The 26980-nt window shown below is 51.3% G+C and overlaps 2 protein-coding genes across 2 annotated transcripts; both read right to left on the bottom strand.

The window, feature by feature from the left end:
* Nucleotides 1-2608: 2608 nt before the first annotated feature.
* LOC125540869 (desmethyl-deoxy-podophyllotoxin synthase-like) lies at nt 2609-4484 on the bottom strand. Its single transcript, XM_048704406.1, has 2 exons — nt 3481-4484; nt 2609-3370 (listed from the first exon to the last, which is right to left on the bottom strand). The coding sequence occupies exons 1-2, from the start codon at nt 4399-4401 to the stop codon at nt 2762-2764; spliced, it is 1530 nt and encodes a 509-aa protein (XP_048560363.1). The 5' UTR covers nt 4402-4484; the 3' UTR covers nt 2609-2761.
* Nucleotides 4485-7072: 2588 nt separating this feature from the next.
* Nucleotides 7073-8186, bottom strand: LOC125540868 (protein STRICTOSIDINE SYNTHASE-LIKE 10-like). Its single transcript, XM_048704405.1, has 2 exons — nt 7636-8186; nt 7073-7553 (listed from the first exon to the last, which is right to left on the bottom strand). The coding sequence occupies exons 1-2, from the start codon at nt 8184-8186 to the stop codon at nt 7073-7075; spliced, it is 1032 nt and encodes a 343-aa protein (XP_048560362.1).
* Between the last annotated feature and the right edge of the window lie 18794 nt (nt 8187-26980).

The raw sequence follows: 26980 nt of genomic DNA, 5'->3' as shown, positions 1-26980 counted from the left end.
CTCAAGTACGAATGGAATGGCAACGAACACCGGGTGGCAACCACATCCAATAGATGCATATACGAACAACTCACAGCAAACATCCTGCCACCCACAAAATATAACCTAGAATAAGGCCACTCACACAAAAAAGCTAGAAAGCACCCCAAAACCAAAACTTAGAACCGATCAGCCAGAAGGTAGTGCCCAAAAATAGACCCCACCATAGATCAACATGCAAAGGTAAATAACAGTAACATAAAAAAGTTAGAAGAAAAGCACCTGAGAGCTAGGCGAAACGTGTCAATGGGAATGAATAACAGCTAGAGACACCACAACAACTGCAGCGACGAACCTGGCACATAACAGCAAGCATAATTACAGTTTATCAGAAGCTTCCCACAGAAATGCATCATTACTTAGTGATGTGCAGGACAACACATCACAGACCATCATCATTTTACAATGAGGAGCGAGTTATGTGCCGAACAACACAAACTACGAATGATGTACAACCAATCTTACACATTAGAAATAACAACACCCAAGATTATAAAAAATACTGCCAATTGTTTAGTGCTTGATTTTACAATACACCAACTGCGATAAAACAACAGCAACCGAGTGCACACACCTCACAACCATCATACAATCACACTTGCTTGCATCCATGTTTTGCATCTGTCAGAAGCTGTCATGGTAAATCTCCTAAACCTGAACATATGTAACGACTGTACATCCATTTGCTTTGCATAGTCTTCACGTGAATACATAATTAGTTTGATACCTAACTATGCTGTATAAATTGTTATAGTTCAGTTTGATTGTAATCTTACATACCCAAACCAGACAACCATGCAACGGCAACAGCGGACAGTTAAAGAATCAACAAAAAATAAACGCATATGTGGATGGTTCAGATCCGCACCTGAAACAGAAAAGCAGGACCAAGCACGGCCAAATCCGAAGAAGGAACAAACCATATCCACCTCCCAGTTCATCCGCAAAGAACAACCACGGCGTGAGCCACGCACAGATGCACAGCGAGCAGGAAAAACGAAAGGACTAACAAAGAAAGAAGAATGAACCTTTCCCATGGCGACGGCCGAGCAAACGACGGACGACGGACGCGAGCGTGTGGCCAAATCCGGAACCAACTGCAGCACGAGGACGAAAACAGCCTAGCCACGAGGAACGGCCGCGAGAAGGGGAAGGATGGATGGAGAAGAGTGCGGGACGACGTACCTGAGGCAAGGCGAGCACGTCAGCTCCAAATCCGGACCGAGCGGCAGCGGCACAGAGAAGCTAGGGTTCGTGAGTGGGGGGAAGAGAGGAGCGAGGGGAGAAGGTGGATGTGGTCGCGTATGTGTATCGCCTCCTGGCCCAAGAAGCGAAGTGACGGAAATGGCCCGGTGGGGGCACAATATTTACATATTGATGCAATTGGAATTTTATCCGACGGCCGAGCACGATCACGGTAAAGATCCGGCGGCCCAGAAAGATCTTATCCGAGATCAGACGGTCAATATTAGACAGGGAAATCGATCGGACGGTCCACATTCGCTAATCGATGTGAGAAGCTCATTCCCTCCCGGTCTTTACTCCTGGGATGCATGAGAGAGAGACAGAGAGAGATTCATCTTACATAAATGCCCCTTTTGATTTTTTTTCTCTTCTCTCTCCTACTTTTTAAGGGTATATTTTTAATCTAAGGTCATTCTACTATTCATTTGCGAATGTCGAGAGTGGGGAAGTATCAGGTGATACCATTGCTTACATGATACCATGATACCAACTTGCAAAACTCAAATTTAAACATGTCAAAAAATTCTGAAAAAATTATGAATGTTCACAACACATATGTCGACAACCCTTAAAAAATTTAGATCAAAATTCGAAATACACAAGAGAAACAAAAAAGACAAATTCATATGTGAATAGTGGCATTCTAGCTTTTGTCTTCTTTTGACACTATTCATGATGGATTTGTCTTTTTTCTTTCTCCCTCTCTATTCCGAATTTTGATCTGAATTTTTTAGGGGTTGTTGACATATGTATTGTGAACATCCATGATTTTTTTCAGAATTTTTTGACATCTTTAAATTTGAGTTTTGCAAGTTGGTATCATGGTATCATCTAACGACTAGTATCACATGATATTTTCCCTGTCGAGAGTACCTATATATTGGGTACGGAAAAGACTTTTCAAAACTGTTTGCAAACTACTGGAATTATTGCAATTGAAAAATTAGATCTCCGAAAGCCCAAACCATTCGCTGCTTGTTGACTTAGCAAAACATGGAAGAAGATCCCATGCTGAAGAGTACTTCGTAGACGTCTTGGCGACACCAAGTACACATTCTTAGTCAGTTGTTGGCTTGTGCCGATAGTTCTTGAAGATGGTATTTCCACTGTTGTTTTCTTTTTTAAAGATTCTCCAATGAGGTGGTTGACGGTACGGGAAACCACCAATACCCTCACTACGGTGGCGAACGTGGCCGAAAGACCAAAAGGGAGTTCACACAAGGAGTAGAGTTTGGAAAATATAGCTTGAGCTCATAATATAAAACAAAGAAAATCAGATTGGTGATGGGAAACCATATATTTAATAATCAATACAAAAATATTAGATTTTTTTAATAAACCATGAAAACAACAGAATACAATCATTACTACATTACCACCATGACACACTTGGTAACAAAATTGTAATATACAGCTGGAATGTTCGATCTAGCCAATCTAGTCGATGGCATCCAGCATGCGACATATGAAGCATGCGCTAATTAAGCGGCACAAGGACTTTGGCATACAGATACAGGTCGTTCTTCCGGCCGACGGCGATGCCCATCTTCTCCTCCATGTCCAACTCTCCTCCGGCAGGAAGCTCCCAGTCAAAGTGGTAGAGGAGGGCGGCAAGGGCGAGCTCCATGCTAGACTGCGCGAACAACATCCCCGGACAGATCCTCCGGCCTGCCCCGAACGGTGTGTACTCGAAATTGGTTCCCTTAAAGTCCACTTCGCCCGACTCGAACCGCTCCGGCCTGAACTCCTCTGGGGCATCCCAGTGCTTGGGGTCTCGGCAGATCGCCCACGTGTTCACAAACACAGTGGTGCCCGTCGGCACGTCGTAGCCGAGGACCTTACACGCCTCGGTGGGCTCACGCGGCAGCAGTAGGGGCACCGACGGATGCAGCCTGAGCGTCTCCTTGATGACCAGCCTCATGTACTTGAGGTCAGCCAGGTCGTCCTCGGTTACGCTTGCCTTCCCTTGTAGGTGGCTACGTACTTCGGCTTGTGCTTTTGCCATGATGGTTGGGTTCCTCATCAACTCCGACATGGCCCAGATGAGCGTCGTCGCCGACGTCTCGCTCCCGGCACTAAACAGGTCCTGCAGAATAGAAGAGAAGGTCATTTAACTTCCAAATCATGCAAATTAAGAAAATTAAAATTTACTAGTTAGTGAATGAAAACAAAATAATTAGCCAAGCGGCAGCTTACCACTAATAGACACTTGATGCTTCCCATGGTAAAAGGCGCATCATGGCCGCCTTCCTTCTGTACCCTGAGGAGCACATCCAATAGGTCCTCCTGCTCCTCCTCCTTCCCGTCGCCGTTGGACGCAGCGGCGGCGGCCTTCACCTCCTCGTGCTGCTTGATGGCGCACTCGATGAGCTCGAAGCCCTTGGTGTGATTCTCCCACGCCTGTCGGGCGGAGCCGCTGACGAAGCCGATGAGCCGGGATGAGGGGAAGAGGTCGCCGAGGTTAAACCCAGAGAGGATCCTGACTCCCTGCTGGAGCACCTCAAGGAACTCTTCCCGCCTACTGAACCTGTCCCCGATCATGGCGCGCACGGTCATGTCCGCGATGAGAACGGCGAGCCGCTCGCTGACGTTGACGGGCTCGCCGTTACCGGCACCCGCTGCGATGGCTGCCACGAGGCGTCCCGCCTCCTCCTCCCGGACGTTGCGGAACGACTGCACCCGGCGGGCGCTGAGCAGCTCCATGATGCAGATCTTGCGGAGCTGGCGCCAGTGAGCGCCGTAGGGCGCGAACGCCACCCCGACCCCGTCCGACATGAGGATCTTGGTGGTGGGGCTCCATGGCCGCGTCGCGAACGTGACGTCCTGCGTCTTCATGACCTCACGCGCGGCCTCGGCGGACGAGGCCACCACCACCGGCACCTCGCCGAGCTTGAGGTACACCAGCGGCGCGTCGCCCAGCCGGTGCGCGATGTCGGCGAAGGCGCGGTGGACCAGCGGCTTGCCGGCGAGGTGGTGCAGGCTGCCGATGACCGGCAGCCGCCAGGGGCCAGGCGGCAGCTTCTGCCCAGCGCCGCCGCTGCGCTTTATGATGTGCTTGAGGAGTAGGAGGGGGAGCACAAGAGCCAAGACGAGATAAACTGCTTGCTCCATGGCCATGGCGGCGTGTTGCTTTCTTGAGCTAGGCACTGTGGATGTGGAGCGGGGATCGTCGACTGACTGCACAATGCTCTCCTATAAGATCGGCGGCACTATATATAGGCAAGCAGCACGGACCAAGTCATCGTTCACTCGATTGAATGGTATGAGTGATTGCACGGCAAGTTTGCTTGTTGCCCGGAACCGCCCGCCCGCCCGCCCGTGTCGTCGTCTTCCCGGGAGCGATAAGGATGGGTACTAGGAAGGAAGTGTCGCTGCACATGCATCTGGACGCGTCAACATTTTCCGTCAACAGAAAACGTCACAGTTTGGAGGATTCTATAATCATGAACGGCGGCCGAGAGTATTCGGATCGAGATTCCTACTTGCTTTCAGGTGATCGGCGATGGTTGCGCGATCGTGTCTCGCTCTTCGTCCACACATCAACACCATGGCCACCTCCATGGCCGCTCAAGCCACCCGCGCGCGTCTCTTCCAGGAGGGCGCATGCATGCATACATCCCAATCACGCAACAAAGGTTTTTTAGTGCGACCGGGCATTGTTTTTCATACAGAAAAGTCCTTTGACTGAGAGCAAAAAAGAAAAAGAACACGAGAATCGGCCATTTGAAAATAGGAAATTTCCAACGGGACCAAAGGAAGCAAATTTTACACCGACTGTTTACCCCTTTGTGAACAAGGGCATTGTCAGGTCCAAAAACAATGTCAAATTTTTTTCTTTCTTTTTTTTTGCGAGTGAAAAGAGTTTTATTCCGTTATAACAGGATTACAGTCGAGAGGCAGAAATTCCTCAATACATGGCGGTCCTCTATATTTGTAGCGATACGGCAGTGGTGCTCTCCGTACGACTATACGACGCCAACCGATCTGTCACCCTATTTTGCTCACGTTTAATTTTCAAGGGAATAAACTCTCCATCTTCCATAAGAAACCCGATCTCCGCCACCAAATGCCCGTGTGCCAATCTCGACAAGCCATTCCCCGTCAAAGCTGACAGCGCCTCCGAGGAGTCTGACTATGCAATAATCGGGCCATCACTATGCTGCAACGCCAATACATCCCCTGCATCAAAGCGTGTAACTCTGCCTCTGGTGCGTCATTACAGTTAAACAAATAGCAATATGCCGCGAAGACCACCGCGCCATCAGGTTTTCTCATGATCATGTCAATAATGCTACATACACCTTGATGTCCTATCCACCCGCTCCGTCGTCGCAAATGTATATATATGTACGAAAACTGAAGAAGTGTTGTTTTTGCAATGAACATGAAATGATCCAATTCTTATTCCTCGCATGCCTTCTATAGCAGACGGTGTACGTGGTTTTTAAATCTTTCACTGACGGTATATCTAATATGTTTGGAAATTTATCAGGAGACAAACCCACTTAGCAATCTCAAATCTTATTCTGGTTTATTTGTTTTCTTTGTTTTGAAAAAACTTTACAAAACTTGGACACAACTTTGCATTGAAATTGACTTTTTGGTAATATGCAAAGAATAAGCATTTAATACTGCAACTTTCACACTCTAATATAACTAGCACACAACTTTTGCACTGAACTTTTTGTAATATGCACATGCAATTTCCGCGCTATTGTATAATTAAACGCGTAATGTATAGTATTTGCACGTATACTTACACACACAAAATTAATGTTTTCAGGAAGCATGAACTAGTGGCATTGACATTTTCCTTTATAAGATGAAAGAAGATGCAAAAAATAAAATAAATAATGAAAAAATAGTCACACTAGTACATATAAATTTGATTTTTATAATATTTAAGAATGAACATGTAATGGTGGATTCACAAATAAGAAGTTTCTAAGAATGAATACCCTTAAATAAGAAAGAAGATGAAATATAAACTCAAAAAAGTTTTGAAGACTGTATTAGTGGCATTGTTCTTCTAAGAATGAATACCCTTTAAGAAGAAACAAAATAAAATAAAAACTGAAAACTTTCACGCAACTATGCAATGAAACCACACTGTTTATAATATATGCAAATGATAAACATATAATAGTGCAATTTATGCACTCTAGGATAATTAACACACATATTGTATAGTATTTGTGTGTAAAAACTTACACTCATCCAACATCCCAAAAATACCCATAAAGGAAAAGGAAAAAACTAACTAAAAACAGAAAAGGCAAAAGCAAAAACACATAAACATAGAAAAAGAAAAACTATGGGTTTCAAGCTCAATAAGAAAATTGATAGACCCAAAACAAGGGTAAGTCGAAAATTCAACCCGAAAGCCGTGAAAGAACACAAAGAGGGAAAAAGAACAGCACAAATCTTGACAAAAGAATCAAAGGTCAGAAAATAGACTGACCCAATATGAAAACCATGCAAGCGTACGGCCTTTGTTCGCCAAATAGATTTAGTGAATTGAGAGAATTTAAATAGCTATTTAACTGGACTTTTTGAACGAATGTATTAAGTTTTAGGACGTGCACGCACACTGCCACACGATATGTGCATGCCAAAATGTCCCATGAAAAGAAACTTCCACCCAAGATTGAGAACAAAGAGAATTCAAAAAATGAAATATTGTCTTTGAATTTATGTCAAACTAAAAACGAGATCAATTACGTCCACCAACAAATTTTTAACCTACATAACTGACCATGTTATGACAATCTTCTAACAAAAAAAAAGACTAGGCAACTAGGCCGATATAATCGAGCTCGACGGAGCCGAGCCACAGCTGTCCTTTCCTCTCCGTCACCTCGCTGAGCGTCACACCCTTGGCTGCCGTCAGCTCCTCGACCTCCACGCCGCCGCCGTCGAGCCGGACACCGACCAAGTGCTTCACGGGGGCTGTGGTGGCGCCCGGGCGACCCTTCTCCTGGTTCAGCGCCACCCAGTAGCCGCCCTTCCCGTCCCGCCGCACGTTGTCCGGATAGCCCGGCAGGTCGGCGAGCAGCTCGTAGTGGCCAGCCTTTGGTCCCTGGAGATAGTACCTGTGTGCCTGGCACGGCACGGTGTGCGCGACGACGATGAACGTCCTGTCGTAGCTCACTGCGACGCCGTTGGGGTACGGCAAGCCGTCCTTGAGCACGGTGACCTGCTTCGTCTGCGCGTCGTACTTGAGCAGCCTCCCCGTCGCATCCGCGTTCATCATGATCTCCGTATTAAATCTGCCGAGGTCAGTAGTTTTAACTTTCGTATTACCAATTTGTGAAGTTGAGCATGCAGAAGGGATCTGGATTAAGTACGTACCTTCGTGGATATGTCACGCTGCTGTCGGTGAAGTAGACATCACCGGTGACCTGATCGATGTCGATGCCGTTGACGAAGTTGAACCGGACGCCATTGGCCGTCGTGGCAAGCACCTCGGCCTCGCCGCCGTCGGGGCCAACCCTCATGAGCCCCTTGTACGCGTCGGCGATGTAGAGGTCGCCGGACTTGCGGTGGAACGCGAGCCCCAGCGGCCGCCCGCACAGGCTCTCGGTCTCCTCGGACGGCGCCACAGGCACGGTGCACATGGGGAACTTCCTGTAGTTGGCGTGGTGGGCGAAGGTCGTCCAGCCGACGGCGCTGCCGCCCCACTTGAGGACGCGGCCATCGGAGACGCCGGTGTAGGGGCCCTGGCCGCGCGCGTCGAAGGCCAGGCTCTCGGCGCCGGTGACGCCGTTGGGCAGGGGGAGGTGGAGGCTCCACTCCGTCGGGCTGGTCTTTACCTCCGCGGCCGAGCACGACGGGGCCACAGAGACGACGAGAAGAGCGAGCAGGAGGACGAGCCACCCGCTCGCGGATCCGCGGCGCCCCATGAGCTGCAGCGCCGGTGGTTTCGTCGGAACAAACGCTCCGTCGATCGAGCAGAACGATTTGCGGGTTTGCGTGAGTTCGTTTACGGCAGGTAGCTAGAGATTTAAAGGGCACGATCGCATTGCATCGGGAGTTTGAATTCGAACGGCCATCTGATTCAGAGTTGTAACGTTTCTCCTCCTTTTGAGGAGATTCGGAGTTGTAATCGTCTGCGTCGCGCGGAGGTGGACACTTCTACGGTGTGGTGACACGTGTCGGATCTGATGGACGTAGACGAAGTGCAGGCACGTATCATACTCCAATCTGTGTCAGTTCACCCAACGGGATTTTCCAAAGACTTGGCTACCTGGTGTAGGGATGCAAGCGGACACGTTCGCATCGTCTGTGTACGTCGGCGGCAGCCGAAAATTACTATTCTCCCCGTTTCAGAAACAAGTGTTTGAACTAAAATCACGACACATATTTTGAAATGGATAGAGTACTAATACATACATTTTTTTTCTTTTCTTTTCTGAGGTACTCTTTCGCTTCTAATCCTCTGTTTAAAAATATTTATCGGAGAAATGCATAAAAATGGATGTATCTAAAACTAAAATACGTCTTGATACATCCATTCCTCCGACAAGTATTTACGAACGGAGGGAGTATAATATAAGAGTGGTTTTGACACTAAACGCTCTTACATTATGGGACGGGAGGAGTAATAAAATAATTGCGACCACCAGGCATCCGTGGACCAGCCCAAAATTTGGCTGGTCGCCGCATAGCCGTGGGATCTTGGTCCGCGTAGCCGTTCGATGGGAGCTATCGCCTACCTCACATCTTGTGCGTCTTCTCTCTAGGGAACAGAACACGGGGGGAAATCCATGGCGGGTTGTCCCTCTCTTCTTTCCGCTTCCCCTCCCCCGCCACCGCGTGCAGCGTGCGTCCGGCCTCACCTATTTGCGTTGCCCCCCGATGCTCGCCGTTGAAGCTCCCTGTTGATGCTCACCGTCGTCAGAAACGCAAAAAAAAAAAATAGGGCGTTGACCCGTAGTAGCTTTTTTGTTGCCTCCCCCCGCTCCCTGTTGCATCCATGGGTGCTCCCTCTCTGGCGCCGGTCGCAAAACACCGGTCCTCGCAGGCGTTGTGGTCCCTCCAGTATTAATACGGCCACGACGTCACTAGCCAACCGAGCCGGTGGTAGCAAAAGAAGACCCTAGTTCCAGCATTGGGCGTGGCTGGTTCCAGCATTTTTATCCGTCTGTTGCAACGTCGATAGCACGCGGGCGTTTCTCTCCTAGCCCATGCTCTAGTCGGTGCCAACTTTTTTGTCGCCAGTTGCAGCTTTTTTTTCTGTCATATGCAGCATCGGCAGCGGCCGCATCGCGCTTGTATCACTCATCAGTCGTGGTCACCCACCATCGCCTGCCCATTGCAGCTCGCGGCCAGCCTGAGATGCAGCTGCGAAGGGCGCCGGGGTTCCAGTTCGCAGCCGTATGAAGCTCTGGTGAGGACGCATGCGAGCGGAGCAGCCATGGGGGGAGCTTGTCCGTGAGCCATGAGAAAGGGAGATGCGAGGGAGGATGGGGTGTGATATGTTTGTCGAATAAAATTGAAGGGAGGGGAAGGGGATCAGGCTGAGGGAAGTGGAAGGACAACGCATGGCCCACACGAGATGATGCTTACGAGACACGCGGTCGCGCTTCAATCGCGTGGCTCACATGGGACCGGCCGAGTTGTTAGCCGGTCGTCCGGCCGCAAATATTTCCCAACAAGAATGCATTGTTGCTTCAAAACTTGAGCATGTATATGCAGGTGTCGCCCGCCTGCATTTCTAGTTTAGTGGAGCAGTATCAGCCGTCTACAAATAATTTAGGACCGATGAGATATCTTAACAACATTATAGTACAAACACACACAAAATGGATATTTTTTATATTGGCACCCTAGAAACTACAAGATAATATCAAAAATAATATCACCTATGAATTTCAATACAATTTTCTAGTTAATCTAAAAAATCAAGTCTATAAAATTCAATATAATTTTTTAAAAAGATTCAGAAGTTTGAAATGCACATTTCATCTTTTCATATAAAAATGTGAATACAAGAATTGAACTTGGTGTGACATGACTATGGGATGCTACTGAAACTGAAAATTATTGAATATTATTAAATTATATTTCTAAACTTTGTTAAAGGAATGGGCATTTTGTTACCTGTAAGAAATGCCTCTAAAGTTGATTTTAAAATTGCTAAATTAATTTAAATTTGTGTGAAACATCTCTTGAGTATTTATGAAATTGATTGCATATGAGTAAAGCAATTACAATCATTGTGCAATTTCTATGGAATTTTTTAAATACATTGGAATATGACTTAAATAATTGAAAATTATGTAAATATATATGGATCATACTTATAAGTTCTTCTAGATCAATGAATAGTAACTAAATTAATTGAATATTTTTTAATAAAAATGATTTTTGTTTAAACATCGCCAAAATAATTGAAAATTTTGAATTAAAATTAAGAATTAGACATAGCTCATATTGAAACTATTTTATGAATTAATTTGAAGTGTGTGAATTTCATTGAGCTATTTGGTTATATTAGATTTTGTGGAAATTTGTAGAATTAATATTATTTGGAAATCTGGACAATCCAAAAATATATGCAATTTTTGTTCATCTTATAATCCGTGAATTCTGCTTAGCTCTTCTTTAGAATGTGTGTTTAATTTTATCACTAGATAAAATAGGCAGTTGGGGAGTGATTTAGGGTCAAGCTCTTGTTTGTCTGACCTTCATGAATTGGAGGTGGATTTGAGGAGGAACACAAAGATCACAAAGGGGGAAAGCACTCTATTGAACAACATCCGCACACAAGATAACAAAATCACAAACCAAAGAGATAGCTCTTAAGGGCATCTTCAAGGCGGACCCGCAGACCGCCCGTATACATTTTGTTCACCAAGTTCAAAAAATATTCATCGAATTCAAAAATTGTTCATCAAATACAAAAAAATGTTCATCATTATTAGAAAATTATCATACAAAATTTTCCATAAAAATAAAAAAGGTTCGTTAAAATTAAAAAAAATCATTCTTTTGAAATTGCGGACATTTTTTAATTCAAGAAATATTTTGAATTCGGTGAACATTTTTTTAAATCCGTGAGCATTTATCATTTCCCGAAAATTTGTTCAAACTATGATTTTTGAATTCAGGAAAATTTCACAAATTGCAATTTTTTTCAAAATCCCAAATTATTGTTTAAAAAAAGTTAAAACAGAGAAAAGCCAGAAAAAAAATCTGTTTCCGGCCCGGCGGATGGGCTAGGCAAGAGGGGCGCGGAATAGGAGCTCCCCTTCCCTTCAATCAAAAAAAAAGAGCTCCCCTTTGTTGACTGTAACTCCTCGTCTCCCATGCATACTTGTACGTGCCCCATGCACTAACCCCACGATCCTCCCTCGCATGCGCACGTCGCGCCTCTGTAACCTCTCGCGCTCATGCGCTCTGTTGTAACACAGGCTATATAGCCTCGAGTAATACACACAGCGACATCCAAGGTGCATCGCTTCCTGCTTTCTCTCGTCTACATGGTATCAGACGCCGGCATCGTCCAGCGCCTGTAGATCGCTTCCGCTGCCGATCTCTCCTCGCGGCGTCATGGCTACGCCTCTGCCGCCACCCCCACCCCCACCCCCTCCCTCCTTTGGCCGTGGTCTCCACGACGCCTTCACGGCCGCCGCCGCTGGCGCGGCCACCCCCAACCGCACCGAGCTCCTCACCCCATCGGCCCTTGCCGCTGCCTCGCACACTAACGCGCTCGTCCACGGCTCCGGCGGCCCCTCTGCGGCGATCGCGCCGGCTCCATCACACCTTGCGGCTGTCTACATCAACCAACATGTGTCGATCGTCCTCAACCTCAACCCGCCCAACTTCTCTCAGTGGCGGACGCTGTTCGAGGTCACCTTCTGCAAGACCGGCGTGCTCCCTCACATCACTGCTCCGGCGCTCCCCGACGACCCCGTGTAGCTCCAGGACGACGCCTATGTGATCTCGTGGCTCTACAACCGCATCAGCCCTGAGATCTTCGGGCTCGTCCACCAGCGCGACGCGACCGCCGCCGAGCTCTGGGCGGCCATCTCCTCCATCTTCCTGGAGAACCGCGAGCACCAAGCCGTCTTCCTCGCCACCGACATTCGTCGCATCGAGCAAGGTGCCGGCTCCGTCCTCTCATACTTTGCGCGACTGAAGGACCGCGCCGACAGACTCGCGGACCTCGGTGAGCCCGTCGGTGATCGTGAACAAGTGTTGAACATGTTTCGTGGGTTGCACCCCCGCCTTCGCTATGCTATTCCCATCCTCACAATGCAGACTCCGTTTCCTTTGTTTCTTCGCTGCCGCGCCTTCCTGCTGCTCGAGGAGAGCCGCCTGACGCCGGAGAGCTCTAGCGAGATGGCATGCTGTGCGTGCCCCCAACTCCGGCGGGGGCTCGTCCACGGGCGACAACACCAACCGCCGTTCGGGTGGCAACGGCGGTCGCAACAAGGGCAAGGGCAAGGCCGCCGCTGATGGCGGTGGCGGTGGGAGCTCCTCCGTGCCGCGTCCCGCAGGGCCGCCGGCGCCTGCAACCACGCCCTGGACTGGGATGGTCCATGCGTGGCCCATGCCCTGGCGCCCCCACACACCTGGCGCTGGTGTGCTCGGGCCCCGTCCGGGCGCTCCTGCTCCGTTCGCTGGCCACGCCGCCCACTACGGCGCACCTCCCCTGATCCTGCCCGGCGCCGCCCCGACGCACTAGACCCCGGGTGTCGTCCCTGCTCCCCCACTGTACAACATGGGTGCCTCGTCTTCGACTACGCCCTCGCCACCCATGTGGGACCAAGCTGCACTCGTCCACGCGCTGAACAATCTCGGACTCCAGCAGCAGCAGAGCGCCCACTCCGGCGGGGACTGGTACCTCGACACTGGGGCGACTACACACATGGCGTCCTCATCAGGTCTGCTCACCACATATCAGCCCTATAATTCTTCACGCATTGTTGTAGGCAATGGCAACACATTCGCGGTCACACACACCGGCTCTACCTCCATTCCCACCTCCAGTACCCCCATCCATCTTCAGAATGTCCTAGTCTCCCCCACCTGATCAAAAACTTAATCTCTGTCAAAAAGCATGCACGTGATAATCCTCTTAACGTCGAGTTTGACGATCTCGGTTTTTCTGTTAAGGATCGAAGGACGAAGCGGGTCAGCCTCCGGTGTAACTCCGACGAGGATCTGTATCCAGTCACGCAGCCGCCATGCCACACTGCCCTCTCCGCCACCGTCATCCCGGCCAAGGTGTGGCACCAACGCCTAGGGCACCCCGGCCACGACACCCTCGCCCACACTCTGCGTGCCTGCTCCATCCCTCCACCGCCATCGTCTTCCGAGCTCTGTCATGCTTGCCAGTTAGGGAAAAGTGTTAGGTTGCCATTTTCATCTTCAGAACATGTTTCGTATTTTCCTTTCCAGTTGATTCACTGTGATGTGTGGACTTCGCCTGTATCTAGTGTCTCTGGCAAGCAATATTATCTTGTTCTACTCGACGACTATAGCCACTTTATATGGACGTTCCCCCTCGATCGCAAGTCTGATGTGTACCACATCCTCCACTCGTTTGCCGCCTTCGTTCGTCGTCAGTTTAACCTCAACGTTCTCACTGTCCAGTGTGACAATGGACGTGAGTTCGACAACGCCATGGCACGCACGTTCTTATCCACCGAGGGCATTGTTTTACGTATGTCCTGCCCTTACACGTCGCCGCAAAATGGGCGCGCTGAGCGGATCCTCCGCACACTGAACGACATCGTTCGCTCGCTGCTCGTTCACGCGTCCATGCCATACACCTACTGGGCGGAGGCCCTCAACACTGCCACATTTCTCCTTAACCGCCGTGCATGCCGCGCTCATCATGGGCATACCCCGTTCTACCTCCTGTACGGTGCTCACCCGAACTACACTCATTTGCGTGTCTTTGGATGCCTTTGCTATCCCAACATCTCGTCCACGACGCCACACAAGCTCGCGCGGCGGTCCATGCCGTGTACCTTCCTCGGCTACTCTGTCGCCCACAAGGGTTACAGGTGCCTTGATAGCGCTACGAATCGCGTCCTTATATCTCGCCATGTGGTCTTTGACGAGACGCAATTCCCGTTCAGTACCATCCTTAGCCCCCCTCCCACCATAGCCGACGAGGAACCACCCCACCTCCCCGTCATCCCACGGCGACCGTGCTCCGCTCGGCCACCACACGCCGCCCACACCACGGCGACGCCACACACACCTGTAGTGGCTGCCGAGCCTAGCCCTCCGACACCTCTCTGCACGTCCACAAACACTATCATGACAAACCCAGCGTCAATAGACCATACTTGCCCAGGCGCATCTGCCACCGCGAGCCCCTCCCCGACCCCCGACCCGTCTGAGCCCTCGGCCCGTCCCCTTGCTCCTACCCACACCATGATCACACGCGCTCGCGCCGACAAATTCTTTCCCAACCCCAAATACGCTGAAAACAACTCTGTCTCGACCACTCCTACCATCTCACCCATCCCCAAATCCGCGCACGCCGCGCTACATGATGTCAATTGGCTAACAGCTATGCATGATGAATTCTCGGCGCTGATGGTGAACACCCTTCGACACCCGCTCAAAGCTCTCCGCTGCCAACGGTGCACCTGTCCAGGACGCCTCCGAGTACCGGAGCCTAGTGGGTGCCCTTCAGTACATCACCCTGACCCGCTCGGACATGGCGTACGCCGTGCAACAGGCGTGTCTCTACATGCACGATCCTCGGACGCATCACCTCGCGCTGGTCAAGCGCATTCTACGCTACCTGCATGGCACGACAACGCACGGGCTGCATCTCCGTCGCTCCCCCGAGCTCACCCTGGTCGCCTACTCTGACGCCGACTGGGCCGGCTGCCCGGACACGCGGCGCTCTACGTCAGGCTTCGTCGTCTACCTCGGTGATGCGCTGGTGTCCTGGTCCTCCAAACGCCAGCCCACCGTCTCGCGCTCGAGTGCCGAGGCCGAGTACCGCGCCGTCGCCAATGTGGTAGCTGAGTGTTGCTGGCTTTGTCAACTTCTCAGGGAGCTGCGTGTTCCACTACCTGCCGCCACGGTCACCTACTACGACAACATCTCCTCCGTGTACATGGCGGCCAACCCAGTCCACCATCGGCGCACAAAACACATAGAGCTGGACATCCACTTCGTCCGAGAGAAGGTGGCCTTGGGGCAGCTTCACGTCCTTCACGTGCCCACGGCTCAGCAGTTCGCCGACGTCATGACGAAGGGCCTCCCGACGCCGGCCTTCGAGGAGTTCAGGTCCAGCCTGTGCATTCGGCCTCCCGATGCTCAGCCTGCGGCGGGGTGTTGACTGTAACTCCTCGTCTCCCATGCATGCTTGTACGTGCCCCATGCACTAATCCCACGATCCTCCCTCGCATGTGCACGTCGCGCCTTTGTAACCTTTCGCGCTCATGCGCTCTGTTGTAACACAGGCTATATAGCCTCGAGTAATACTGTAATACACACAGCGACACCCAAGGTGCATCGCTTCCTGCTTTCTCTCGTCTACACCCTTCGCCCCGCTCGCCCTCCCCCTCCTTTCCCCTCCACCGCACCGGAGATCGGCCGGGCATGGAAAATCGACCCCCCACCTCCGTCCCTTCACTCGACCCGGTGGATCCCATCCCCATCCCGCTCGACACGCCGATAGACTTCCGGATTCCCATGGGGCGCGGCCCGGACGTCCTGCTGTCCGTCGATGGGTCCGGGAAGACCTTGCGGAGCTGGCCGGACGGTCCTTGCGAGCGCCGGGAGACCATGCCCGACGTCGTCACCTCCTTCGGCGAGGGCCCGCTCGTCCTTGTCGAGGTAGATGTTGATGGGGGTTACTTCACCAGAACCCACCTCCCCTGCTGCGTCTTCCGGTCGTGCCCTAGCATGCAGGGGATCATCAACAGAGTCTGCTCCACCCTGGGCCGCCCCTTGCCTTTCTGCTATCAGCCACCGTATCCGTATGTGCCAGATCCCAAGCCATCAATTTTCTACTTTGTCCCGTCCAAATTGGGTTGTTTTCTTTTATTATCATATATCAGTCAACTGAAGACAAACTGAAGATCATATGCATTTCAGTCGGATTCATGCCGCCACTACTTGCCGGTGTCTGAATTCTCATCTTTCAAATATTTTTTGTGTAGAAAGCAGGAAAAAAGTGACTGTGTTTTTTTCCATTGTGTGCATATATCCTGTTTGCCTTGATAATATGTATAATTCCTTGACTAAGATAAATTGCTCATCAAGCTGCTTGTTCCACTCCAGGTGCGGGGACGACTTTGTGGCGTCATTGGTGCTGTTGCAGCACTGCACCAAGCGACATCTCTCTTTGCGAGAAGCCATAACAGGCAATCGATGGATGCGCCTAGTTAAGCCCAATCCATCTGCGCTGGTGCTCAGACAGCTCTGTTGCCTATCAGAGATAGCGGCGGGTATCAGTTTCAATGATGCAGTGGAGGACACGATGACTTGGTGCTGGACCGCGGATGGCAACTACACAGCCAAGTCGGCGTACCTATGCCAATTCGAAGGAGCTGTGCGGTCAGACGATAAAGCACTCATATGGTCCACCAGAGCGGCGCCACGAGCCAAGACGTTCCTTTGGCTTGCTGCCCGCGGGCGCTGCCTCACGGCTGACAACCTGGCTATCAAGGGCATCCCACACAACCCTGTTTGCTCGCTCTGCTGTGCTGCACCGGGGACGGCCACCCATTTGCTCGCAGATTGCAGTTTCTCCAAGCAGCTCTGGATGATGGTCATCAGCAACCTTGGGGGCCCTTTTCTCAACCTAGCGCCAATGGTGAACTCCCATCAGCAACGCCTTCATCTCAAAAACAATTGGATGATGCAACTGCAGTTGCTCCCAGCTAATAAGAAGAAATAATGGAAGTCGGTCATCTGCTTGGTCTCCTGGATGATATGGAAGGAACGAAACAACCGTGTGTTCAATGCTGACATATGCTCCGCTCAACAACTCATGGGACGAATCATGGATGAGGCAAGATGTTGGTCAGCGGCTGGGCTTAGCTTGCTCGACAGAATATTTTAACCACCTTGATTTTCCCCTTGTCGGTTGCTGGATGCCAACTCCACCTTCTTTTTATCTATCAGACTTTGTATTCACTACCAGAAAAACTTGTTTTGCCGACGGCCATATCTATGCCGACGGCCCCCGTCAGCATATATGGGCATACCCCAACGGCCCAATAAAAGCCGTCGGCGTAGAAAGGCCGTCGGCGTATAACCATCTATGCCGACGGGGGCCGTCGGCATAGATAAGCCGTCGGCGTTTCTCCGAATATACCGACAGGGGCCGTTGGCATAGAGCAGGCCGTCGGCATATCGCGTGGGCCTGTCTACCAAGGCGGCGACGACAGTTTGACGGCGTCAGGCTACGCCGACGGGCTAACGGTGGCCGTCGGCATAGCTACGCCGACGTCATCGATCCGCTGCGCCGCCACGTTATCGATCCGCGTCGTTCGCCGGTCCCGTGGGGTGGCATTTCTATGCTGACGGCTAGGCCGTCGGCATAGGCCTGGCCCATGGTTTTTGCCGTAGGCGTTTAGATTTCTAATAATATTTTTATATTTTTTGTATTTTCTCTTATTTTTTAATTTTTTTTCAATACTAATTTCATTAACTTAAATGTACATAAAACATATACCGATTGCCCCCCACACGGGCCTTCTTCCGTCGTGTCACGGAGAGGTTAGACGGGACGGGCCGGGTACCTGTGGGGGGTAGCAATGCCGCCAGGTGTTGCGGTGGGCCCTCCTACGGTTGTGGAAACGTGGTGGCAGGCGTAGGCACGCGGCTCCGGGGTGTGCCCCCTCCCCCCTCACGGGCGTCGATGCCGCCGTGCCCCGTGTAACGCCCTCGATGCGGCTATATCTCCCACGTGTCGAGGCACGACTTAGAGGCATAACCGCATTGAAAGCAATGTCGCAAGTCAGGAAATCATCACACATCCCATGTACATAAATAATATAAAGGGGAGGAACATAGTTGGCTTACACTCGCCACGTCACATCAAAGTACATAAATAACATCCATCAAGCAAACACTCATGGCCCGACTACGGCGCCAAAATGGAAAAGAACCCAACATGCGACAAGGCCCTGAATCGATAACCCCAACTAGGCACCACTACTGATCGTCGGGAAAGGAAACATAATAACGCTGAGAGTCTTCGTCGAACTCCCACTTGAGCTCGTACTCGTCACCTGGAGCGGAATCACCTGGACCTGCATCTGGAATTATAGTATCTGTGAGCCATAGGGACTCAGCAATCTCGCACTCTCGCGATCAAAACTATTTAAGCTTATAGGAAGGATAAGGCAAGTATGTGGAGCTGCAGCAAGTGACTAGCATATGTGGTGGCTAACTTATCCGCAAAAGAGAGCGAGAAGAGGAGGCAAGGCGCGAGCGAGAAACTAGAGGAACAACCTGCGCAAGCATAACTCCAACACCGTGTCCACTTCCCGGACCCCGCCGAGAAGAGGCCATCACGGCAACACACGCAGTTGATTCATTTTAATTAATTAAGGTTTAAGTTATCTACAACCGGACATTAACAAATTCCCATCCGCCCATAACCGCGGGCACGGCTTTCGAAAGTTCAATCCCTGCAGGGGAGTCCCAACTTAGCCCATGACAAGCTCTCACGGTCAACGAAGGAAAAGACCTCCTCCCAAGATGTTCCAATCAGACTCGGTATCTCGGTAATTCAAGACACTTCGACAGGTTAAAACAAAACCAGCAACACCGCCCGAATGTGCCGACAAATCCCGATAGGAGCTGCACATATCTCTTTCTCAGGGCACACTCAGATTGTCCTAGGTACGGGTAGGCCAGCCCAGAGTTGCCCCTGGTGGCCACCGGTAGCTGACAGGTGGACCAACACTCAGAGGAGCACTGGCCCGGGGGGGTTAAAATAAGATGACCCTTGAGTCTGCAGAACCCAAGGGAAAGAAAAGGCTAGGTGGCAAATGGCAAAACCAAGGTTGGGCATTGCTGGAAAAGCTTTAATCAAGGCGAAATATCAAGGGGTTCCCATTATAACCCAACCGCGTAAGGAACGCAAAAATCCGGGAACATAACACCGATATGACGGAAACTAGGGCGGCAAGAGTGGAACAAAACACTAGGCGAGAGGCCGAGCCTTCCACCCTTTACCAAGTATATAGATGCATTAATGTAACATAGCAATATGGTGATATCCCAACAAGCAAATAAAAGATGTTCCAATAGGAACGGCTCCAATCTTCACCTGCAACTAGCAACGCTATAAGAGGGGCTGAGCAAAGCGGTAACATAGCCAATCAACGGTTTGCTAGGACAAGGGTAGGTTAGAGGTTCAATCATGCAATTGGGAGGCTGACAAGCAATTGGTAGGCATCGTAGCAGTGGCAAAGCAAAAGAGCGAGCACACTAGCATAGCAAAGATAGTAGTGATTTCGACGGTATGATCATCTTGCCTGCACAGTTGTCAAAGCTGACTGGATCCTCACAAGCAAACTCAACGGGCTCCTCGGTAGCGAACTCTTCTCCCGGCTCTACCCAACAATACAAACAAGCAACAAGGATACAATCAACCACGTGCAAGACCAAGCAATATGATGAAATGATGATATGCTATGCGGGATGCGATGCGGGATGCAAAATGCAAGATATGACAGGAAATGCATGAACCTGGCCTCAACTTGGAAAACCAAGTGTGCCACTGGATAGAGGGGATGAAATCGCTTGAAAACGATATAAAGATCATTGGAATCGGAGTTACGGTTTGGAAATGGCAAGCGTTTTAAGATATGTCACCGGTCTGCGATTTACAGCAAGTAGGCATCTAAACGCAACGAAATGAACATGCTACAGCCACCAAACATGAAAACAAAATGCATGGCAGTGATGTACACAAGATTTTTAACAAAACACTAGCACTGAGCCATAGGCAAATTCATCCAATAAGAGGTTCAAACAAGCATGGAAAAAACGCAAATGCAAAACAGATTCCAGACTTAGTGAAATTAACACTAGCCTGAAATTTCAGATCACGATGCTCTCTTTGGAGCAGCAAAACAACATGATAGATAACCTGAACATGACAAGTAAGAAAATGGCATGGAGCTACTCAACAAGATTAACAAAACACCCAAAGTGACCTGGGCCCAAAAGGGTTCACAAAATACTCTACCGAGCTCACGAACATAGCTCGAACACAATCAGTTTTCAGACTTAGTGAAAACTGAGACATGCTGAAATTATAACTCACGAAGGCATGTAAACGAGCTCGATGCACTCACTACGGTGCAAGTCATGGCAAGGCAAGCATATAACCAGCAAGAAGGCACAATATGCTAGCTACACATGGCAAGAACAAAGGCATAGCATGCACGGAACACTAACGGTAGCATCGGCAAAATCGCAAACAAGTTGACGATCTGCCCAGATTAACAACGAAGCAAAAGTTGAGCTCGATTGAGTCAACCTAGAGCACTCCACATATGCAAACAAAGACACGGATGGATAGAGCATAACATAAATATCAAAACTCCCTTACTGATCATCCTCAAAAGAGGCACGGATCACTAGGAAACAAGCTGGACATATAGCATCACGAACTAAAATATCCCAGACTTAGTGAAAATCACTAAGTCCCTGAAATCAGCAATCTCAGGTACCTCTCTTCACAAGCTTGCACAAGACAACACACACATCCTAAAAATGCATGGGTGACACCTCTGGAAAGAAGACAAAATGCTTAACAATCCATCCCAAAGGGGCACAGGCATAACATGCACGGATTAAACATGGAAAAAATGACAAAAGTGCATGATGAACTAACGGATCTGCAATTTAACTCACGAAGCCTCCTTCTAACAGCATTTTGGGCATCAAGATGAACTCAAATGCAAACGATGCAATGGAATGAAATGATGTACATGTCGAGACGAAGATTTTGATATATTATACGCCTAAAACGGAGCTACGGTTGCGGAGATACAAGCAGTCAAAGTAGGCATAAAGATCTGGGAGTTAGGGTTTCGGGGGAGAGGGGTCAACCCAGATCCAGATCCAGCGCACGGAAACCGAGGCACCGCCCGAGTTATTGTAGCAGCCGGAGGAGCTCGCCGGAGCCGGAGCTTGGGGAGGAGGCCGACGAGGCGGGGCGAGGCCGGGGCGGCGGCGGCGGTCGGCGGCGGCGGCGGTCGGCGGCGCCGGCGGGGGCGGCGTCCCGCGGCGGCGCGGCGAAGAGGCGGCGGGGCCGGCTCGGGCGTCGGCGGCGCGGAAGTCGAGGCGGAGCGGCGCGGCTCGCCGGAGTCGCGGTCGCCGGAGACAGCGGCGCGGTGGCCGGAGACGAGGGAGGCGGCGGATCCGGGCGGGAGGCGAGACCCGGGCGGCGGCGGAGCTCACCGGGCCGCGGGGGCCGGACGCGGGCTCCCGGGCCGCGGTGGGAGGCGGCGGCGGCGGGGTGACGTGGCGGCCCCTGAGTGGCTGGGCGCGGCGGCGGGATGACGGGCGGACAATGTCCGTCGGCGGCGGTTGTGTCCGGCGGCGGCGGGAGGAGTTGGATCTAGGGTTAGGGGAGGGAGACCCGCGAATTTCGGAATGGGGGTGTATATATAGGCATAAGTGGAGCTAGGAGAGTCCATATGAGGTGCGGTTTTCGCCCACGCGATCGTGATCGAACGCTCTAGGACATGGAGCAGAGTTTGGATGGTTTTGGGCCAAATTTGGGGGGTGTTGGGCTGCAACACACACGAGGCCTTTTCGGTCCCTCGGTTAACCGTTGGAGTATCGAACGAAGTCCAAATGACCCGAAACTTGACAGGCGGTCTACCGGTAGTAAACCAAGGCCGCATGACAAGTCTCGGTCCAATCCGGAAATGTTTAATCCCCACACACGAAAGAAAGCTAGAAATGGCCACCGGAGGAGAACGAAGCGCCGGAATGCAAAACGGACAACGGGGAAAATGCTCGAATGCATGAGATGAACATGTATGCAAATGCAATGCACGTGATGACATGATAAGAGATGCATGGAAAAGAAAAACAACACACGGAGACCAAGACCCGAACCCGAAAATAAATATAACTTAACACCGGAAACGGCAAGAGTTGGATACAAATATGGAAAGTTACATCCGGGGTGTTACAACACTCCACCACTACGAAAAGATCTCGCCCCGAGATCTAGGACTGAAAGAATTCCGGGTACTCAGAACGGAGGTGATCCTCGCGTTCCCAGGTAGCTTCACGGTCGGAATGGTGAGACCACTTGACTTTGAGAAATTTGATTGACTTGTTGCGAGTCTTGCGTTCAGTCTCTTCAAGAATAGCAACTGGGTGCTCACGATAGGAGAGATCTTCTTGGAGCTCAATGTCCTCGAAGTTGACGGTGCAGTCAGGAGTCTTGAAGCACTTTCGGAGTTGGGAGACATGGAACACATCATGAACATTGGCAAAGTTTGAAGGAAGCTCGAGCTGATAGGCGAGGTCACCTCTCTTGCTAGCAATCTTGAGAGGTCCCACGTATCTAGGGGCAAGCTTCCCTTTGATACCGAAGCGACGAGTACCTTTCATAGGAGAGACGCGGAGGTAAACATGATCTCCGATCTGGAAAGCCAAATCACGGTGCTTACTATCATAGTAGCTCTTCTGGCGGGATTGGGCTGCTTTGAGGTTATCACGAATGACTTTGCACATTTCTTCTGCTTCTGTGATTAAGTCATTGCCCAGCAGCTGACGTTCACCGGTTTCAGACCAGTTGAGAGGGGTACGACACTTCCTGCCATACAGAATTTCAAAGGGGGCCTTGCCCGAACTTGCTTGAAAACTGTTGTTATAGGAGAATTCAGCATAAGGAAGACAATCCTCCCACTTCATGCCGAAGGAGATCACACAAGCCCTGAGCATATCTTCAAGAATCTGATTGACACGCTCGACTTGACCGCTCGTTTGAGGATGGAAAGCTGTGCTGAAGCGGATGTTGGTGCCCATGGCCTTCTGAAAAGAATCCCAAAACTTCGAGGTAAAGATACTGCCACGGTCTGAAGAGATCACTTGAGGAATACCGTGCAGAGAGACAATGCGAGAGGTATAGAGTTCCGCCAATTGAGCTGCAGTGATCGACTCTTTGATAGGCAGAAAATGAGCCACTTTGGTGAGCTTGTCGATGACAACAAATATAGCATCATTGCCACGCTTGGACTTTGGAAACCCAGTCACGAAGTCCATTTCAATGTGGTCAAACTTCCATTCTGGAATGGCAAGAGGTTGGAGGAGACCAGCTGGCCTTTGGTGTTCTGCCTTCACTCTTCTGCAGACATCACATTCATTCACGAATTGAGCGATCTCGCGCTTCATTCGAGTCCACCAATAAGCTTGCTTGAGATCCTGATACATCTTCGTACTACCAGGGTGGATGGAGAGGAGAGAGTTGTGAGCCTCGTTCATGATCACTTTACGAAGTTCACCTTTGGGCACAACAACACGATCCTCGAAGAAGAGAGTGTCCTTGTCATCAAGGCGGTAGCACTTGTACTTGGACTGACTCTTGGCAATCCCAATCTTCACCTTTTTCACCATAGCGTCAAGAAGCTGTGCTTGGCGAATCTGGTCTTCTAAGGTAGGAGAGACTTGAAGGTTGGCGAGGAAACCTTGAGGAACAACTTGCAGATTCAGTTTGCGGAAAGCTTCACAAAGCTCGGGTTGATAAGGCTTGAGAATCAGACTGTTGCAATAGGCCTTTCTGCTCAAAGCGTCAGCAATCACATTGGCCTTGCCTGGAGTATACTCAATACTCGGATTATACTCTTGAATCATTTCGACCCATCGAGTTTGCCTTAGGTTGAGATTAGGCTGAGTGAAGATGTACTTGAGACTCTTGTGATCAGTGAAAATGTCCACTTTTCTTCCCAATAGAAGATGTCTCCAAGTCAAAAGAGCATGCACAACTGCCGCCAACTCGAGATCATGAGTGGGGTAGTTCTTCTCATTAGGCTGCAACTGGCGAGATGTATAAGCAACAACTTTCTTCTCTTGCATCAATACTGCGCCAAGACCTTGGAGAGAGGCATCACAAAAGACCTCGTACGGCTTGGATTCATCAGGTGGAGTCAGAACTGGAGCAGTGATCAACTTCTCTTTCAAAGTGTTGAAAGCCATATCACACTCCGGAGACCAAACGTACTTGACGTGCTTCTGAAGAAGATTTGAGAGAGGCTTCGCGATTTTGGAAAAGTTTTCGACGAATCTCCTACAATAGCTTGCGAGACCGAGGAATCTCCTGCAATAGCTCCCGGTGCCCCCCCTCACGGACGGTGCCGCCGCCGGCACCTGGAGGGGGGAAACGGGCGCGTGGGGTCTACACGGAGGGGATCTTGCTGTGGGTCTGGCCAGGATGTTGCTCCAAAGTGTTCCTATGGGCTGACCTAACACAACCGGGTGGGGAGGTCCACTGGTCAAAGCCCGTCCGTGCAAAGTCAAAGGGCTAGATCCCGTGGTCAAAATCTACAGGGTTAGGCGGGACGGGGGCACTGGGGGGGGGTAGCAATGCCACCGGATTGTCGCACCGGGCCTTCATACATGCGGGGTGGTGTGGTGGCATGTCCGAAGAGGCGGGACGCGTCTCCGGTGTGTGGCCCCCCCTCACGGACGGCGATGACACGGTAGTAGACGTTCTGCGGTAACGATGCGGCGTCAATATTACTAAATACTCGGAGCGCAATAAAATCATGAGTTTTTTTGCACGACGTGGGCACATGTGCTATAGGAAGGATGGTATTTTTTCATAATTTTTGGTGATGGAGAAGTATCCGAAAAATTCCCTCTACGCGGATTGCCCTTCGCGCGTCTACGGCTGTGGCCAGCGGCCTCCGGGGGCTAGCATGCCGCCAAATCTTGCGTAGGCGGCCTCTCACAAGTCTGGAAGTGTTGTGGCGGTTGCAAACGCCCGGCACGCGTGTCCGGGGTGTGCCCCCCCTCACGGACGGCGCCGCCGCCGGCACCTGGAGGGGGGAAACGGACGCGTGGGGTCTACACGGAGGGGATCTTGCTGTGGGTCTGGCCCGGATGTTGCTCCAAAGTGTTCCTATGGGCTGACCTAACACAACCGGGTGGGGAGGTCCACTTGTCAGAGCCCGTCCGTGCAAAGTCAAAGGGCTAGATCCCGTGGTCAAACGCTACAGGGTTAGGCGGGACGGTGGCACTGGGGGTGGGGGGGTAGCAATGCCACCGGAGCATCGCACCGGGCCCTCATACATGCGGGGTGGTGTGGTGGCATGTCCGAAGAGGCGGGACGCGTCTCCGGTGCGTGGCCCCCCCTCACAGACGGCGATGACACGGTAGTAGACGTTCTGCGGTAACGATGCGGCGTCAATATTACTAAATACTCGGAGCGCGATAAAATCATGAGTTTTTTTGCACGACGTGGGCACATGTGCTATAGGAAGGATGCTATTTTTTCATAATTTTTGGTGATGGAGAAGTATCCGAAAAATTCCCTCCACGCGGATTGCCCTTCGCGCGTCTACGGCTGTGGCCGGCGGCCTCCGGGGGCTAGCATGCCGCCAAATCTTGCGTAGGCGGCCTCTCACAAGTCTGGAAGTGTTGTGGCGGTTGCAAACGCCCGGCACGCGTGTCCGGGGTGTGCCCCCCTCACGGACGGCGCCGCTGCCGGCACCTGGAGGGGGAAAACGGACGCGTGGGGTCTACACGGAGGGGATCTTGCCGTGGGTCTGGCCCGGATGTTGCTCCAAAGTGTTCCTATGGGCTGACCTAACACAACCGGGTGGGGAGGTCCACTGGTCAGAGCCCGTCCGTGCAAAGTCAAAGGGCTAGATCCCGTGGTCAAACGCTACAGGGTTAGGCGGGACGGGGGCACTGGGGGGGGGTAGCAATGCCACCGGAGCATCGCACCGGGCCCTCATACATGCGGAGTGGTGTGGTGGCATTTCCGAAGAGGCGGGACGCGTCTCTGGTGCGTGCCCCCCCCCTCACAGACGGCGATGACACGGTAGTAGACGTTCTACGGTAACGATGCGGCGTCAATATTACTAAATACTCGGAGCGCGATAAAATCATGAGTTTTTTTGCACGACGTGGGCACATCTGCTATAGGAAGGATGGTATTTTTTCATATTTTTTGGTGATGGAGAAGTATCCGAAAAATTCCCTCTACGCGGATTGCCCTTCGCGCGTCTACGGCTGTGGCCGGCGGCCTCCGGGGGCTAGCATGCCGCCAAATCTTGCGTAGGCGGCCTCTCACAAGTCTAGAAGTGTTGTGGCGGTTGCAAACGCCCGACACGTGTGTCCGGGGTGTGCCCCCCCTCACGGACGGCGCCGCCGCCGGCACCTGGAGGGGAGAAACGGACGCGTGGCGTCTACACGGAGGGGATCTTGCTATGGGTCTGGCCCGGATGTTGCTCCAAAGTGTTCCTATGGGCTGACCTAACACAACCGTGTGGGGAGGTCCACTGGTCAGAGCCCGTCCGTGCAAATTCAAAGGGCTAGATCCCGTGGTCAAACGCTACAGGGTTAGGCGGGACGGGGGCACTGGGTGGGGGGGGGGGGTAGCAATGCCACCAGAGCGTCGCACCGGGCCCTCATACATGCGGGGTGGTGTGGTGGCATGTCCGAAGAGGCGGGACGCGTCTCCGGTGCGTGGCCCCCCTCACGGACGGCGATGACACGGTAG

This window comes from Triticum urartu, chromosome 2 (genome assembly GCF_003073215.2).
Source record: "Triticum urartu cultivar G1812 chromosome 2, Tu2.1, whole genome shotgun sequence".
Lineage (NCBI taxonomy): Eukaryota > Viridiplantae > Streptophyta > Magnoliopsida > Poales > Poaceae > Triticum > Triticum urartu.
This window is presented reverse-complemented; position numbering and strand designations above follow the sequence as displayed.